Here is a 20,178-nt window from a genome sequence, read left to right on the forward strand (position 1 = left end):
TATACTAAAATAAGGACAAGATTTGGAGTCCATGTTTGTATGATATTGTGTAAAAACTGCATTCAAGAAACTGATTTCGATGTAACATATTTGTATTGTAAACCATTATGTAATGGTCGTGTGTAAACGGGATATTTTAGATTATCATTATTTGATAATCTACGTAAAGCTTTTTAAACCTTTATTTATGAAATAAAGGTTATGGTTTGTTTTAAAAATGAATGCAGTCTTTGAAAAACGTCTCATATAGAGGTCAAAACCTCGCAACGAAATCAATTAATATGGAACGTTTTTAATCAATAATAACGGGACATTTCAATAGGCCTTTTAGATGGGATTTGGTTTCATTTTTTTGGTACTACATTTTACTTGAATTTTGCTCTCTTTTTCTCACACACAAAACACTCTCATACTTGCAACTCTTTTACTCTCTTTTTCTCTCTATACTTAGTAAGTAACTTGAACTTTCTTTCTTTCTTCTTTTCTTGTTAAAACCGAAACCAAGAACACTCTCATCATCATCTTTGTTTGATTGTTGATTACTTGTTAGTTGTAGTTGTTTACTTACTCACTTGTTCTTGTTGTTACTTACATACATGTTAAAGAATCAAACTCTTTAGTTTGATTCTCCATATTATCTTGTATTAACAAGAACACACAAGAACTTAACTTACTAGTTATGATTCTACATTTAATTTCTTAAAAGATTGTAAGTTCATGTGTTGGAAAGCATACTTGTAATTCATGTTAGTAAACTTTAAAGTTTACTTTCTTAAAGATCAAACTTTGGTTTGAATCTTTAAAGTATGAACCACCATGAATCATTTACTTGTTTACTTAGTTTATTTCTTTATATTATGCACTTTAAATTCATGTTTGTTGGTTAAAATTGGTCAAGTGTTACTAGTTAACTTTGATCTCATTTATCTTGAACAAAAATTAACTTTAAAAGTTCAAGAACATGTAAGTAAGCTTTCTATAATTATAACTTGGTACACTTATGTTAGATCTTGACTTTTGAGTCTTGGATCTTCAAGATCAAACTAAGAACTATGTTCTACAACTCAAGATCTTGATTTCATAAGTTTACTTTCAAGTTTGTAACTTATTATTAGTTTTAAAGTTCATGTATGTGTTAGATCTAAGACTTTGATGTAACTTTGGTTCATCAAACTTCATACAACTCTTAAGTGAGTTGTGCTACATGTCTTAGACCTACACTTGTGTCCTAATAGTCAAAACTTTATTAATATTACTTTTACATTTTATGTATGTGTTGAATCTAAGACTTTGATGTAACTTTGGTTCATCAAAACACTTGCAACACTTAAGTGAGTTGTGCTTCATGTCTAGACTTACACTTGGGTTATTATGGTCAAACCTTGGTGAAAATGATGCAAACACATCAACGAGTTGTTCACTTGAAGCTATATGCATCAAGGATGAGAACCATGATAAGCATCGAGCACCAAGAACCACCAGAACCTACTGACCCTACCGTTATACTGTTTCTGTGTCTGATCCGTACGACCTGGGCTACTGTAATCATGATTTTCAGATATGTCGGTTCGATTAGATAACTTTTCATATAGGACTCGTCTTAATCCGAGTTACGGTTTAAGATTTATGGCCCTCCGATCGTCACTATGTCCATTTAACGTTGTGCTGAAAATTCTGACCTACTCGCACTTAGACCGTCGCCACGGTCAAACGAAGACGAGTTTGCTTCTGTAATTTTTACCACACTTAAAGGACTCATAGACGGAGCCATGGCCACTGGTCTCACCTTATTTCAGTAGGTATAGAGACCGTGGTGACTGACCGAACTCAGCCTTTGTTTTAAACTACTTTCATAAACGAAACTTACTTTACGCCTTGTGTTTGATGATGAACGATGATGACCCTTAAGACCTTATTTACATACTTTTAAACCTATTCAGACGATTTACTGACTTAGTACTATTTTACTTAGGTTGAGGACCCATTTGGACAACCTTCATTACTTGCTTACTTTCCGAGTCATACTTTACCGCTACTTTATCATTGTGAGTTATAGCATTCCCTTTTTACTTTAACTTATTTTGGGAACGGAGAATACATGCGGATTTTATATTTTACATACTAGGCACGAGTACTTAAACTTATATATGTGTGGGTTATACAACGGCATAAACATTCCCTTTAGCTCGGTAACGTTTAATCATTGGTTTTTGAACCGTGAACGCGAATCTTAGATATGGATCCATAGGGTTTGACATCCCCACTCGGGCTAGTCGCGCTAGAATTTAACGAGTGTTTAATACTTCGTAGACATACGCACTTGCCAAGTGTACTTTCAGGGGGTATAAACGTTAAGTTAGTTACCAAGTGCTCACGGTTAAGCATATACTTTATCATACTGTTTTAAAACGCTCTTTGTAGCACTGAAATCTTGTGGCCTACCTTACATACTGTTATACTTAAACTATAGCTCACCAACCTTTGTGTTGACGTTTTTAAGCATGTTTTTCTCAGGTGCTTAAGGTTATTTACTTCCGCTGTCGTGCTAGTCTTGCCGTAGACACCCGCTGCTCTAGTGTTATCATCGCATGAACTGTTTATCTTGCATTCAAACTTTAATACATTTGAACTATGTTTTGTAATGACCTAAGGGTCACATACATTTATTCATGCTTGTTATTCGTAGAAGTATACTGTTGGTGTAAAACATTTGATGTCGGTTATGACGTCACCTTTTTATCGTGAATGCAACTTCTTTTATTACAGCATATAGTACTTAACCTTGTAATGATCCTGTTGTTGATGATTCGTACACGATGGTTTTGTACGGGGCATCACACTCACTCTTAATAAGTTCTTCAGGTGGTAGAGTAAGAACATATTCCTTTTCTAAGTTCAGTCCTTTCTCATACTTAACAGGTGTTTGAAACACAAGCTTCTCCTTAGGATTCCTAGACTTCTCAACTTTTCTTGATTTTGGTTTCTTACTAGCACTAACCCTACGAGCATTCTCAGGATTTTTCAAAATGGTGATGGGTTTAGTCACAGGTCGTAATGGTTTGCCGTCTTTCTCAGTGTCAATATTGGTATCTGACTCTGTTTCATAGACACTTTCTAGCAGTTTCTTAACCTCTACCTTCTCACTCTTATCCTTAAGGTCAACTGGCGTCTCCTTATACTCAACATATTGCTGTTCAACAATATCATCCTTACACTTCTCACTAGGCTTCTTAAGATATTCATTCATAAGAGGAGGCGCACACTCGTTGTAACTAACACCTTTCTGTTTGTCATCCTTAGGAGGATTTGAGGTCTGTAGGACATACTTTGATCTCTGCCCATTGTCAATCCTAGCCTTTTCAGTTTCATATTTTATCTTAAAGATTCCCTTTCTTCCTTAAGGCTTTCTATCTGATTCAAGTACATAGTAATGACCTTCTGATCATCTATAATAGTTGCTTTTAAGAACCCTATCTGATTTTCTAAGGTCTTAATAACATCCACGTACTCCTTTTGCTTATTAAGATAATACAGTGCATCCTGATAATTCTTCTTATTTGTCTGATTTTATAAACTTAAGTTCTTAAGTTCAAGCTTAAGTTTTGAACAATTCTCATAAGTTAGAGGAATCTGATTAAGCCTAGAGATAACACACTCAAGTCTATCAATATCCTGCTCAAAATCAACACATTTAGAACAAACAGAAGTAGGTTCATTACATACCTTATCATTACTTGACGTGTTGGCCATGAATGCACAGTTGGTAGTCGAGTTCGAGACCTCAATTTCAGACTCTGACCCAGAACTGTCTGACACTATCTCCATGTTCTTAATGCCATCAGTAGCAGCATTCACAATTGGCTCTTCTTCCCTAGCTGGATTTTCAATCTCAGTAGCAGCATCACCATGATCACTTGAAGATTCGTCTTTAAAGCAAACACTAACCATCTCAACCTCATTTTTAAACCCGGATGTAGACACATCGTTTATCTTATAATCTTGAAGTATATTACTTCTAGTACATTGCTCCAATTCCTTCTCCCTCAACTTGGATATAAACGAATTAAGAGTAAGAACATTGTTGTAAGCCCATGCTCTTGATTCAATCTGCTCAATGTATGGCTCCCATTTCCTTGGCAATCCCTCTTTTAGAACTTTTACAACTTTAGATTGCGTCACCTCAATTCCACAACTTTTCATCTCGGATATAAGATGACGATACCTCGTTATCACGTCCTCTAAATTCTCAGTTCTCAGTGCCTTAAAATTTTTCCATTCCTGTTTCAAAGCCCTACGCTTCTCTTCCTTCATTTCCTCACATGAGTAAAACATATGAATACCTTAAAATCTGACAAAAACTCTCGAAATCCCAACGAAAATGGCCAAAGATTGACTATCGAAGTCAATTGGATAAATGTATTAACTTTTTCCTTGAAAACTCGACGAAATCTGAATAGCCGGAAAAATTCGCGAAATTCTGGAAAAAACAGTCAAAGTTTAACTTTTGGTCAAAGTCGGACTAATTGTTTCTGTCTCTGTCAAAATTATATGGAACCAAAAAGTGAATAACTCAATTTAATTAATTGACAAAAGATGTCAAATTAACTCATGTGAACTCCACTTGATTTAATTAAGTCTACTACAGTACTACCCATCATACATAGCATGGGCTTCCACCTTGGGTGCGCAGCAGGTACACTCCCTATTACCTACCTTGGGCTTCCACTTGGATCGTCGATGAAACTCTCGAAGTCATGGGATCCGGTATTTGACAAGTTTGGTAAGAGGCTGGCGGATTGAAAAGCTAGATCCCTCTCGTATGGTGGTAGACTTACATTAATTAAATCGGTATTATCTAGTCTACCTCTTTATTTCTTTTCGCTTTACATATCCCCGTCTTGTGTTATTGATAAACTTGAGGGGTTGAGACGTCGGTTTTTTTTGGGGCGGATCTTCCGAGGTCTCAAAAATGGCATGGGTTAAATGGGATACTTGTCTTAAGCCTCGTGAATTTGGTGGGTTAGATATTGCCCCTCTTGCGTTTAAAAACCGTGCCTTACTTGCAAAATGGTGGTGGCGGTTTAAACATGAGAATGACTCACTTTGGGTGTCTATTATTAAAAATATTTACGGGGAGGACGGGGGCCTTAACACTTCTTTTTCTCCCCCTTCCTCACGAGCTTCTTCTACTTGGGCGGGTATCCTTAAGGTGGGTAAAAATATCTTTAATGCAAACTCCGCTTTCGCTAATTCTTTCAAAAAAAGAATCGTAGATGGGTCTAGTACATGTTTTTGGGATGAATTATGGCTTGGGGAAATGGTTCTTAAAGACAAATTTAATAGGCTTTATAGACTAGACACAAATAAATTTTCCACAATTCTTGACCGGGCGAGATGGGAGGGCGGGAACTTTCATGCCACATGGTGTTGGTCCCGCGATATCTCGGGGAGATTGGCCGGGGACCTCACAACTCTTACTAATCTTTTATCTAGTTTTGTCACGTGTAGCTCAGGTAAAGAAGAATGGTCATGGTCTTGGAGTAAGGATGGCTCGTTTTCGGTTCACAAGCTTACGGATATTCTGGTCCGGAGCAGCCCTGACATCGCAACCGTGAGCATAAAGTCGCTCCGCAACAAACTGGTCCCCCTCAAAGTTGAGTTGTTTATTTGGCGTACTCGACACAAAAGGTTACCTACAAGAGTTGAACTTGACAAGAGAGGTATGGACTTGGGTACTGTACGTTGTCCGGTTTGTGACAATGGTTTGGAATCAGTAGAGCACTCCATCATCTTATGCACTTTCGCTTTTGACATTTGGAATCGTGTCTATGATTGGTGGAAGCTCGGCCCTTTTACAAACTTGGGTATAAATGAATCTTTTCTTGGAAATGGATATAACTTCACCTCCGACTTGGGAAAACTGTTGTGGCAAGCTACGGAATGGGTTACGGGATACATGATTTGGAAAAGTAGGAACGCTTTCACTTTCACTAAGATAAAACCGACATGCGCAATGGTATTCAAAGACATCCAACTTAAATGCTTCGAATGGATCTCTAATAGGATCAAAGGCACCAATATTGAATGGGATGTCTGGCTTGCAAATCCACGAGGTTATGATTCGCTAGCTTTATCGTCTAGGAGATCCGGGATAGGTTAATTAATTGTTCTCCACGCAGGTTTTTTGCCCCACTCCTGGAGTAGTCGTTTTGGTCGAGAGAATTTGAGGTGGATCAGGGGGCTTTGTCGTTGAATTGCCAACACTGTGCTCTGTCCCCACTCCAGCTTGTTTAGTTAATTCTTCTCAAGTCCAATCTCGACCTTAATGATAATGAATGGACTACGGCGTTTTCCTGCACACTTGTGGAGTCTTACTATCTCGGTTATATATTTGTCGTTTTGTTTTCCTAGATGTAGTTTCGTTTTTGTAAGCGTGACATTATTGTAATTATTTCGTGTTGATATATATAATACATACTTCCTTTGCCGTTAAAAAAAAAAATCATACATAGCATGGGCTTGAAAACACTAAAACAAAATAATTAATTTATATTGATCTTTTCCTTCTTAATTCGTGGCCAAGGAAACCAAAAGGCTTGAAAACACTAAAACAAAACAATTAATTTATATTGATCTTTTCCTTCTTAATTCGTGGCCAAGGAAACCAAAAGGGGTCCACCCTTTGATTTATTTTTAGGAAAACACTTCACAAGTCAAACAATTACTTTCTTTTCCTGTTTTGATTTTGTCGTGACACACTCCAAAGAATGAGGTCCACCAACTTTACTACTCTTTCTTTTAAGATATAGTAGTTAGATTCCCTTAAAATTAACGTTTCGTTGTCTTCTTCAACAAACAAATAAGCAACGATGAGCCTGCAACTTAGATATTTATAAAAAAAAAAATTTATTTCAGAATACTAATTGATAGAAGCTATCAGTCGAAAATCCGGCAGCACTTCGTTACAATTTCATGAAAATTGAAATTTCAGACACTCGGTCGTGTGAGTGTGACAACCGGTCGATGGATTGAGACAACCGGTCGAGGGTGTTACACAATCGGCCGAGGGTGTTACACAATCGGCTGAGAGAGAGAGGGACAATCGGTCGAAGGAAGATGACAATCGGTCGAGGGTGTTCTTGGTGAATATGCAGTTTCCGGTGAGGTTCAACGGCGGCAAGCGGTGGTTCGACGGCGGAGGAGGCCCAAATCAGCGAATTAGGACCTGAAAATTTGCAGAAAGGTACGTGACACGATTTAAAACACTTTTTCAATTTTAGATTTTCCAAAAACACGCTAGATCATACAAACCCGATTGATTTTTTAAAACGAAAAATATGAAACAAAAACTCAGATTTTTCAATGAATACTAAATGAAAATCGAATCTGTAAATTGGAGATTGTTTGTATGATTAGCAGGAACATATATCACTGATCAATTTCTACATTAACACCCAAAACTCGAATTTTTTAATTTTTGTACCAAAAACGAGAAAATACCCAAAAATTCAATTTTTTAACAACTCAAAAACGATTTTTTGCTGGAAACGATTCGATCCTACAACCTGGATCTGATACCACTTTGTAGGAGCTATTCGAATCTTCGGATCGATGTTCTAGCGAATCGTTGACTTTCGGGTGTCGATTTAGTCGAACCGGATCGTATAGATCGGATTAGATCAACGCCTAGAGTCGTTATTCGACTTGGGTGGGTTTTTGGATCTGTTGTTGATGGAGAGAAAACAACCAGGAGACCTTAATAGGTGATTAGGTGATTAGCCACAAATGAGAAACCTTAATCTCTATTTATACTCATTTGGGCTTCGGTCATTCGTCAGGCCCATCTTGTGTGATTGATCCGAACTTGGGCCTTAATGCACCAACAAGTAATATTGTAATGTAATTGTATTGTATGTATTGTAAGAAGTAAAATGATTATTGAAACTTTTTCTCATTAAGTAGATGAGATTAATTACTTAAGGATGCAACTTGCAAAACTTAAGAAAAACAAATGAAATTAATGAATAAATTGAATGATATAATACAAGCTAGGGCAAAGCACTCAAGAAAAAAGTTTAAATTAGAATATTTGGAGAAACTCTAATATATAGTTTAATTTAATTTACTGCTCTTGAGCCTCGTTGAGCATATTCTTGTAGTTGTTCCTCACTTCCTTGTTTTTTCTTGTTCTCTTTTGGAGAAAAAGATTTGTTATATATAGTTCGGTTTTGCTAAAAAGAAAAAAAAATCAATTATATGCTTGTTTATTTCATCAGGCTTCTCTTGATTAATAAAGTGAGCTGCATCTTCCATTACAATAACATCTTCCAAAAGTGGAACGTTGAATTTGAACCCATCACCAAGTATGTAATCCTTGTTAAACATTTCTAGGCACTGGTCTTTATCCCCAATGATAAATTTCTATTGTGGTTATAAAGAAACGGTTATGAAGTAACTTGAGTCGATCTGTGCTCAATTTTTTTGGAATGGTAGTACATCTAACAAGAAGATGGCGTGGGTGAAATGAGACTCGGTTTTAACTTCATTTGATCGTGGTGGGTTAAATATTGATATTCTCAAAGATTTTAATCTTGCATTGTTATTTAAATGGAAATGGTGTTAGACGGTGGTTAGTGCAGCGTGATCAACCGTTTTTGTCCCCCATCGCGCCCCCATATATAGCGCCTCGATGGGGCGCGATCGATTGATTTTTTTGCAGGCGTGATCTTTGCATCACATGAAGGTGATGGAGGCTGGAACCAATGAGGAGTAGCCACGTGTACTGACCGTTGGAAATGAGCCGTTTGATATTTTTTTTTTCCTATAAATACCTCAACTCTTATATCATTATTCACACACATTTCATTCAATATTATTAAAATTTCTATTCTATACTTCAAAAAATAAAATGGAACGAGGGTTGTTCAAAATGTTTAATATTTGGGATTCCGACGATGAAGAGGATTTGGATTTTTTACGAGAAATGGCCGAAGAATTGGATGCTGAAGAAGCTGCCAACGATGAACGAGTTCGAAAGCCTCGAGTTTACCTTCGTAGAGATCGTGAAGAAGCAGGTAAAAATTTACACAAACATTATTTTCAAGAGCATCCAACATATCTTGATCGTTGGTTTAGAAGACGTTTTAGAATGAGCAGAGATTTATTTTTACGCATCCAAAATGACATACTTAGTTATGATGTTTGTAACGACCCGAAAATTTCCGACCAAATTTAAACCTTAATCTTTATATATTTCCGACATGATAAGCAAAATCTGTAATGTTGAGTCTAGAAAGTTTGAAATCTATATTCGGATAATCAATTACCTTTTGACCATGTCTGACGATTCACGAACAATTATGTGTATTAGATATAATACTTTACATGAACGTATTTGGTTTTAATTAACGAGACTTTGATTTAAGAACGTAAATGACCAAACCACTCAAATAAACATATTAAATAATTAATAAATATAACCTAAATAATAATGTATAATATTAAGTACAAGTTAAAATATAGTTATTATAATTTATTTACCTTTAGTATTATTATATTAATACTAATATTCATTATATTATTATATTCACTTTTATTATAAGTATTTCTATTTTTATTATTGTTAGTATTCTATAATTAATAATAGGTAATATAAATATAATTCTTATTAATTAGAATTATTATTATTACTTATATACATTTATTATTAACATTGATTATTTACTTTATAAAAAAAATAGATATAAATATATTCGGATCTGAACAACAGATAAATGATTACATTTATAGTAGATATATATATATAAATATGTAATAGACAACTTATAACAGATATTTACGGCTAAAAAAAGAAATAAAAAAAATAAATAAATAAATACTGATATATATATATATATATATATATATATATATATATATATATATATATATATATATATATAAAATGATATCACGCGTACCTTTATTTCATTATCAGCTCTTTATCTGTTTCTTTCCCTCTGCTTACCCGTGACCCGCACAGATAACCCTACCAACACAAAACGATCTTCGTTCTTTATTTCAATCATTCGACTATCATCATCATATTCATTTATACATAACTAATTGCTGTTCCTACTGGAAGAATCAAACCAGGTTTAAAAGGAAGAACCCAGTTCACCTGTGTTCGCGTTATAAAATGTTGAAAACCTCAAATTTGTTTGATATTTTAAAATCTATTATAGCAGTTTTGTTAGGAATATATTAAAGGATCTTTCTACAAAAAAAATTCGCTTTTCAATTCATCGAATTGAGTTTTAATTCAAGAGTCAAAGTTACGGGATTCAAAAGTCAAACGGATGTTCTACAATTTAATTAAAGTTATAGAGATTATTTCTGTTAAAATTGAGAGTTCTTGAGGTTTCTATGTGTGATTTATTACACTTTTAATTTTATAATCATCACCTAAACATGTCCGAAATTCAAAATTTAGTTTGTGTTCTTCGTGTTCATGAGGGGCTGTGGAGTTTAAGTCGTTTTTGTTAAATTGTTTTTGTTAATTCCTTTCTTCACAAAATCGTTTCTGTTAAAATCACAAATCCTAGTTTTATCCTCTTAACTCACAGTAAGAATGAAGATTTGGATTTTGGTCGACATTATTGAAGAAGATGAGCAATAAAAGAAAAAGGTTTATAAATATTTCGGGGTGTATGTAAACAGAAAAACTGAAATGGATCGATGGTCTTAGATGTTTACGGGTTAGCTAGGGGTCTCGGGTTCGAGTCCCTCTTGGAGCATTATTTTTTTAGCCTATCCTATTGAAGGTAGTTTAATTTTTTTTTTTTATCATTTTCATTATTATTATTATCATTATTATTATAAATATTATTATTTCTAAAACTATCATTATTAGGATTACTAAGAAAAGTATCATTTAAGTAAAAGTATTATTTTTATCAAAATTATTATTATCAATATTATTATAAATAACAATTTAATTAAATTATTATAATTATTAGGATTATGGTTATTATTGGTATTATTTTATCACTATTATTATTACTACTATTATTATACTTATTCTATTATTATTATAACAATTGTTTTGCAAATGCATATTATATTTAATATACATAACTTAAAATTATTAATACTTTTATTTATCTAATTTATACAATATGAATATATAATTGATATAAAAATCACTAATAAAAATATATATAATTGTTCGATTACGATTATAGGTTTTAATATATATAATTGATATAGGTTCGTGAATCTGAGGCCAACCTTACACTTGTTCAATGATGTTATATGTATTTTTACTACAAAATACAGTATGGTGAGTATATAGTCCCCTTTTAAACTCTAAATATTTTGGGATGAGAATACATGCATTTTATGATTTACGTTATAGACACAAGTGATTAAAAATATATTCTACGTTGAGTTGTACCACCCTGCATATTTCCCTGTAGCTTGGTAACTACTATTTACATGGGTATTGTAAACGCGAATCCTGTTGATAGATCTATTGGGCCTGACAACCCCAACCGGACTGGACGACCAGTATTCAACGGTTGCACAGTACTTCATTTTAGTGACTACACTTGGTACAGTGTAGTGAGATTTCATAATAAAGGGAATATGCGACGTTGATTAAATGTTAAGTATGGTTACCAAGTGCTCAACCACTTAGAATATTTTTATTAAAACGTTTATAAATATGAAATCTTGTGGTCTATTAAGATATTGAAATGATTGTGATGATAAACCTATGAACTCACCAACCTTTTGGTTGACACTTTTAAGCATGTTTATTCTCAGGTATGAAAGAAGTCTTCCGCTGTGCATTTGCTCATATTACTTGGAGTCATTCCTGCATATTTAGGACCGTACCTCGCAATGGGACCAAATGTTGATGACTTCGTCCAGGTGGATAAGGACGGGTCGTTAAAGGTGGTATCAGAGCGAGGTCTTAGCGAACCAGGTCTTGCATTAGTGTGCCTAACAGATAGTCGTTAGGATGCATTAGTGAGTCTGGACTTCGACCGTGTTTGCGTGTCAAAAGTTTTGTTTATCATTTCTAGTCGGAAATCATCTGCTTATCATCCTTAGGAGATTACCTGCTTATCATTCTTAAGTCTAGACACGTCTTACTGCATTTACTGCATTGATAGTGTATAGACAAAATTAATACCTTAGTGTATCTGATAATTCATATCTTAGCACATCTGTAGACTTGCCTGACATATGCCGTAAATTCCTCTGTAGTCTACGAAATCTTTAGTATTATATATAGATATTCTATATAGTTAGAATATCATCCGATATCTAAAAATCATTTCACATCGAAGATCCATTTCATCCACCAAAATTTCCCTCTTGGTGATGAACCTGAAGCACTTATCGGCGAACCTGTTCGAGAAACCATTTTCTCTCCCATTTCCAGAGTGTCTCGTCACGATTATATACTATTCCATATTTCGAATCTTATTCATCCGCTCGCTCTAATTGTCAATCATCCCGGTGTACTAGCAGAAGTTAACGAACTTCGCGCTCGCGTGATGGCTTTGGAGAACATGGTGCGAAGGTTACAAACACCAGCAGCAGCACCAGCAGCATAATTAGCACCACCATCATCAACGTCAACAGTACTCTTATCACCCCCAAACCACAACCGCACCGTAACTCTCAACATCATAACCTGTACCTCGGATATCAACCTCACACGCCTCAATATCACCATCTGTACATCGAGTATGATCTTCGTTCTACATATCGTTCTACATATCGTTCTACATCGATTATCTTCGCTTTATGTATTGTTCTATCTCATCTATCTTCGTTCGACATGGTGATTATGTAATCTTTAATGTTTTAGAGATCATGTAATCTAGTACTAACGATGAATCAAATGAGTTTAATATCTTATTGACTCATTAAATCCATGATTACATCTGAAGAAAATATATATGTAAGTATATTTTCATAAAGATTGTAATTAAAAATTCTTTCGTACAAACTATTAATGATGAAAATATTTTAACGGGTAGGTAGTACCCAAGGAATATTTAGATTTCACATTAATAAGTTACACTGTACATTCTTTGAATCTGATTCAACGGTCATTTACTATCCTACTTACAACTACCGATATACGTATCCGTTCACCACAGAACAACCATTTCCATTCAAAATACATATTTGGATTCTTACTTATCAGAATCCCACAAGTGGCATAACGAAGAAAACATTGGATAAAATAAAAAGTGTTAGAAACAAACAAAATAACTATGATAAATTTTGTTAAGATTCCACGCTAACTGTTCCTAGCTAACTGTTCCCAGCTAACTGTTAATTCCGTATTATATTTATCGCAATTTTATTTCTGTTATTTACTTTTACGCATTTTAAATCGGGACACATGTACACAATACGTCGGATTAATTATGAAACAATACGTTGTACACGGGTCATGATATATATTTATTTATTTTACGCACTTTAAATAACGGGACACGTATGCAAGGTTTCGACCTATCATATCGACCCATCTATATATATATTTCGGAACAACCATAGACACTCTATATGTGAATGTTGGAGTTGGCTATACAGGGTTGGAGTTGATTCCAAAATATATATATGGTTTGAGTTGTGATCAATACTGAGATCGGTACACGGGTCACGATACGTATTAATTAATTATATATTATATATGAATATATTGAACTATTGGACAATCGGACTACTGGACTGCTAACTTTGGACAATTAAAATGAATTAAAATATTGATTATAACATATGAAACTAAATAATTCTTCAAGTTTGCCACTTGATTTCATCTTAAACCTCATTTGTACCTCGACAGTTACAATTCGCGTTCAAATCTTTTCATGACTCTTAAAAATACCTCAACCGAGAAGTTGAACCAACCGCACCTCGTCTATGGAGGAAAAGATCTTTGCATATATTTATGCACCTGAAAAACTCTCGAACCCAAAGTCATAGTTTAACACGTACTCACGTCGAATTCTTTGGCATTTATTAGCAAAAACAACCTTATGACTCATTTTCGAAGTAGTCAATTTTATCACAGCTCCAGCAGAACAACTTTGACCTTTCATTCGAAAAGTCTTATTATAACTTTGATATATACGATTGGCTTTCTTCATCGTTACCGGAGAACCTTTTATATTCCACCATATTACCATCAGCGTTTAATCATCTAAAAACACAATTCTTCTTAAACCACCTTGGTTTGATAATCGATGACCCAGATCCGTTAACTTTGAGAATGCTGACAAAGCAGCATGTTGTAGATGGTCTTAATGGCCAAAAGTTGATGATAAAGAATAGAGTATTGGAAACATTCAATAGAAAATTTAGTACCGAAAAGCGGATTATGCGAAATTACGAAGGAAACCGTAGATAAATCACAAAGAATAAGTTTGACTTCAAAGGATCCAAATGATTCAGTGCCTACTGAAACCGTTAGTAAGAACCCTACTCCTTATTCTAAACCTTTCCAGATGATATTCTTCATCATCACCTTATCTTAGATATTATGAGATATCTTCGTATCTTTCATCATACATATTCTCCATATTTCTGGAGATACTTTCACACCTAATCTTATCTGAGATCAGTTATCTCTTCAAATATCTGCAATACAACATAAAAGAAACTGTGTTAGTTTCTAAATTCTGAAAAATTCAAATATGAATGTTTTGAAGTAGTGTTGGGAACTGATACATGAATTAGTATAATATAATGACACTTGATCAACGTCATTATATTACAGTAAGTCATGTTGAGTTTCTAATGAAGCGTGATGATTCCCAGTACCATCATCATGTGCCATGTTACACGACTCTTACATTCTATCCAATCTCCAAACATATTAGGAACATATCATCTTGATAGTTCTATCTTTTCCCAGGATATTCTGGTAATTTGACAAATCAAAAAAAAAAAAATTGTTCCATTACCATTTCTATCTTAGAGCATTAACTATGTTCATTCCAAATTTCATACCTACGAATTTCGGACCATTACTCGCTTGACTTGAGGACGGGAAGAAGAAACGAAGGGACAAAACCTCGAAATAGAAATTAGGGTAAAAATCGCAGCAATTAGGAGAGAACATTAACTATGAATGACAATGATTATAGGAGACAGAAGCAGGAACATCGAAGTATAAAGGAAAATATAAAAACCAACAACCACTCAGAAATTACAGACCGTGTATATTAATACGTATTGCAACATAAAGACACGGGAGAATTAGAAACATTATAACTCCAAGGAAATGATAAAAGTAAATAGATTCTTCTGGCGGTAGATGAAAGAGAAGAATGAAAGATATGAAAATTAAGAATATATCAAGGATTAGAATGGGATGGAGCATATTGGTGAATATCTTAAAGTAAGAATTAAGGAGAAAGAGTAGAAGATGTGAGTTGTGGAAAATAAGAAAACGAAGGAGCGGATTTATAGTGAAATATCCGACAAAGAAATCGAAGCAGATTGCCGCATTAAATCAAAGAAGATCCTGATCGCCGAAGAACCAAATCTTATTACGTAAGACTTTCTTTAAATCCCTTAAATCCCGGAAGTCAATAGTAACTACGTCATCGGTTGAAACGAATATATTTATTTACTCATTTCACTCTTTTGTGATAGCTTCACTCGTACGCTTCACATGATCGAATCGTTTTATCTATATCTCTCAATAATGATAAAACTCCATTATTACCTCACATTCGTCATGAAAACATTCCTATTGTTATCCATGACAACCTCTATCAAATTTCGGGGACGAAATTTCTTTAACGGGTAGGTACTGTAACGACCCGGAAATTTCCGACCAAATTTAAACCTTAATCTTTATATATTTCCGACATGATAAGCAAAATCTGTAATGTTGAGTCTAGAAAGTTTGAAATCTATATTCGGATAATCAATTACCTTTTGACCATGTCTGACGATTCACGAACAATTATGTGTATTAGATATAATACTTTACATGAACGTATTTGGTTTTAATTAACGAGACTTTGATTTAAGAACGTAAATGACCAAACCACTCAAATAAACATATTAAATAATTAATAAATATAACCTAAATAATAATGTATAATATTAAGTACAAGTTAAAATATAGTTATTATAATTTATTTACCTTTAGTATTATTATATTAATACTAATATTCATTATATTATTATATTCACTTTTATTATAAGTATTTCTATTTTTATTATTGTTAGTATTCTATAATTAATAATAGGTAATATAAATATAATTCTTATTAATTAGAATTATTATTATTACTTATATACATTTATTATTAACATTGATTATTTACTTTATAAAAAAAATAGATATAAATATATTCGGATCTGAACAACAGATAAATGATTACATTTATAGTAGATATATATATATAAATATGTAATAGACAACTTATAACAGATATTTACGGCTAAAAAAAAAGAAATAAAAAAAATAAATAAATAAATACTGATATATATATATAATGATATCATGCGTACCTTTATTTCATTATCAGCTCTTTATCTGTTTCTTTCCCTCTGCTTACCCGTGACCTGCACAGATAACCCTACCAACACAAAACGATCTTCGTTCTTTATTTCAATCATTCGACTATCATCATCATATTCATTTATACACAACTAATTGCTGTTCCTACTGGAAGAATCAAACCAGGTTTAAAAGGAAGAACCCAGTTCACCTGTGTTCGCGTTATAAAATGTTGAAAACCTCAAATTTGTTTGATATTTTAAAATCTATTATAGCAGTTTTGTTAGGAATATATTAAAGGATCTTTCTGCAAAAAAATTCGCTTTTCAATTCATCGAATTGAGTTTTAATTCAAGAGTCAAAGTTACGGGATTCAAAAGTCAAACGGATGTTCTACAATTTAATTAAAGTTATAGAGATTATTTCTGTTAAAATTGAGAGTTCTTGAGGTTTCTATGTGTGATTTATTACACTTTTAATTTTATAATCATCACCTAAACATGTCCAAAATTCAAAATTTAGTTTGTGTTCTTCGTGTTCATGAGGGGCTGTGGAGTTTAAGTCATTTTTGTTAAATTGTTTTTGTTAATTCCTTTCTTCACAAAATCGTTTCTGTTAAAATCACAAATCCTAGTTTTATCCTCTTAACTCACAGTAAGAATGAAGATTTGGATTTTGGTCGACATTATTGAAGAAGATGAGCAATAAAAGAAAAAGGTTTATAAATATTTCGGGGTGTATGTAAACAGAAAAACTGAAATGGATCGATGGTCTTAGATGTTGTCAGGTTAGCTAGGGGTCTCGGGTTCGAGTCCCTCTTGGAGCATTATTTTTTTAGCCTATCCTATTGAAGGTATTTTAATTCTTTTTTTATTTTTTATTTTTTTTCATTTTCATTATTGTTATTATTATTATTATCATTATTATTATAAATATTATTATTTCTAAAACTATCATTATTAGGATTACTAAGAAAAGTATCATTTTAAGTAAAAGTATTATTATTATCAAAATTATTATTATCAATATTATTATAAATAATAATTTAATTAAATTATTATAATTATTAGGATTATGGTTATTATTGGTATTATTTTATCACTATTATTATTACTACTATTATTATACTTATTCTATTATTATTATAACAATTGTTTTGCAAATACATATTATATTTAATATACATAACTTAAAATTATTAATACTTTTATTTATCTAATTTATACAATATGAATATATAATTGATATAAAAATCACTAATAAAAATATATATAATTATTCGATTACGATTATAGGTTTTAATATATATAATTGATATAGGTTCGTGAATCTGAGGCCAACCTTACACTTGTTCAATGATGTTATATGTATTTTTACTACAAAATACAGTATGGTGAGTATATAGTCCCCTTTTAAACTCTAAATATTTTGGGATGAGAATACATGCATTTTATGATTTACGTTATAGACACAAGTGATTAAAAATATATTCTACGTTGAGTTGTACCACCCTGCATATTTTCCTGTAGCTTGGTAACTACTATTTACATGGGTATTGTAAACGCGAATCCTGTTGATAGATCTATCGGGCCTGACAACCCCAACCGGACTGGACGACCAGTATTCAACGGTTGCACAGTACTTCATTTTAGTGACTACACTTGGTACAGTTTAGTGAGATTTCATAATAAAGGGAATATGCGACGTTGATTAAATGTTAAGTATGGTTACCAAGTGCTCAACCACTTAGAATATTTTTATTAAAACGTTTATAAATATGAAATCTTGTGGTCTATTAAGATATTGAAATGATTGTGATGATAAACCTATGAACTCACCAACCTTTTGGTTGACACTTTTAAGCATGTTTATTCTCAGGTATGAAAGAAGTCTTCCGCTGTGCATTTGCTCATATTACTTGGAGTCATTCCTGCATATTTAGGACCGTACCTCGCAATGGGACCAAATGTTGATGACTTCTTCCAGGTGGATAAGGACGGGTCGTTAAAATGTTGAACCTTTGCCTAGTCATTTCGAGTATTTTATACAAAAAAAGAGATGCGCTTGGTAGACTAGGTTTTACTACCGAGCAAAAGATTACATCTGCGTTGCGTCAATTGGCGTATGGTACAGCAGCAGACATGTTTGATGAATATTTACAAATGTCGGAAGCCACATCAATAATATGTCTTAATATGTTTTGTAAGTGTGTTCTGAAACTTTATGTTGACGAATATTTGAGGAAACCAACTAGTAGCGATATAGCTCGCTTGTATAGCGCTCATGAAGAAAAGCACGGTTTCAAGGGAATGCTTGGAAGCATTCATTGCATGCATTGGAAGTGGAAAAATTATCCAGTTGCTTGGAAAGGGGAATATACTAGCGGTCATCAAGGTCACCCAACAATCGTTCTAGAAGTAGTTGCTTCATATAATACGTGGATTTGGCATGCATTCTTCGGTGCTGCGGGTGCAAACAACGGTGTGAATGTTTTGAATCAATCTTCATTATTCGATGACATCAAAAATGGAAATGCACCATTTGTTCCATTTACTGTTAATGGTCATGATTACTTGAATGGTTATTATTTAGCCGATGGGATTTACCCAGATTAGGCAACATTAATCAAGGCGTATTCGACACCAACCAATGAGCCACGTACAAAATTCAAACAATTTCAAGAAAGTGCACGTAAGGATGTCGAGAGAACATTCTGTGTTCTTCAAGGTAGATTCCATATTCTACAAATGGCTGGACGACCACAAAGTGTGAACAAGTTAAGATGAATATTGTATTGTTGTGTGCTCTTGCACAACATGATAGTCGAGGATAACGGGTTTAACATTACATGGCTCGAGGAAGAATTACTTGCCACTGATGAAGCAAATCCTAACTATGTACGGAATCGATATACAAGTCGTGATGTACGAGAACAAGAAATACGAGATAGAAACGTTCATGACCAACTTCGACATGATCAACTGAACACATTTGGAGCCTTCCCCCAAACTTTAGAACTATGAATGCTTAAATTGTGTCATTGTTGTATTTTGAATTTCAATAAATTGTTGTATTTTAATAAATTGTGTAATTTTAATTTTCAATAAATCGTGTAATTTCAACATTGGATTCGTTCAAAGATACTCAACAGAGATGCTCTGTAATAAAACTGTGTTGAGCAGAGATGCTCTGTATAAAGCTGTGTTGAGCAGAGATGCTCTGTATAAAGTTGTGTTGAGCAGAGATGCTCTGTTAAAAGCTGTATTCCACTATTACTTTATTAAAGCTGTATTCAACATGTGTTTTTAATTCAAACATTGGATTCGTTCAAATAAGTGCTTCTACCCCTATAAATAGAACCCCTCAATTGTTAACAAACCACACCTCAAACACTTATCTTTCTACTAAATCTAAAATTTATAAGTTCAAAATGTCTCAGATGAATGTTATGATTCAAGTTAACTATGGTGGGGAATTCAACCGCGAGGTCAAGAATTACTCCACCATCAATTCTGAACAGAGGGAGTATTGTATGAATGTCTGAAATTATCCGTTGTCTGAACTACTTGATTTTCTCAAAGAGGACATACCTCTTGCATTCTCATAAGTGTGGTTCTTCAAGGAACCCAATGTTCCAGCCAGTCTTCTTAAAG

The 20,178-nt window shown here is 33.4% G+C and overlaps 1 protein-coding gene across 1 annotated transcript; it reads left to right on the forward strand.

Moving 5' to 3' along the window:
• The first annotated feature begins 8,908 nt into the window (after nt 1-8,908).
• On the forward strand, nt 8,909-19,140 carry LOC139860288 (uncharacterized). Its single transcript, XM_071849054.1, has 2 exons — nt 8,909-9,074; nt 18,602-19,140. The coding sequence occupies exons 1-2, from the start codon at nt 8,909-8,911 to the stop codon at nt 19,138-19,140; spliced, it is 705 nt and encodes a 234-aa protein (XP_071705155.1).
• The last annotated feature ends 1,038 nt before the right edge of the window (nt 19,141-20,178 follow it).

The sequence above is a fragment of the Rutidosis leptorrhynchoides genome, chromosome 7 (genome assembly GCF_046630445.1).
Source record: "Rutidosis leptorrhynchoides isolate AG116_Rl617_1_P2 chromosome 7, CSIRO_AGI_Rlap_v1, whole genome shotgun sequence".
NCBI classification, from domain to species: Eukaryota; Viridiplantae; Streptophyta; class Magnoliopsida; order Asterales; family Asteraceae; genus Rutidosis; species Rutidosis leptorrhynchoides.

Excerpts from the sequence above, each read along its gene's own strand:
- LOC139860288 (XM_071849054.1), top strand. The coding sequence starts at position 8,909 with ATGGAACGAGGGTTGTTCAAAATGTTTAATATTTGGGATTCCGACGAT. Across the intron at positions 9,075-18,601 it reads TAGAGATCGTGAAGAAGCAG|GTTTTACTACCGAGCAAAAG; the intron begins GTAAAAATTTAC and ends TTGGTAGACTAG.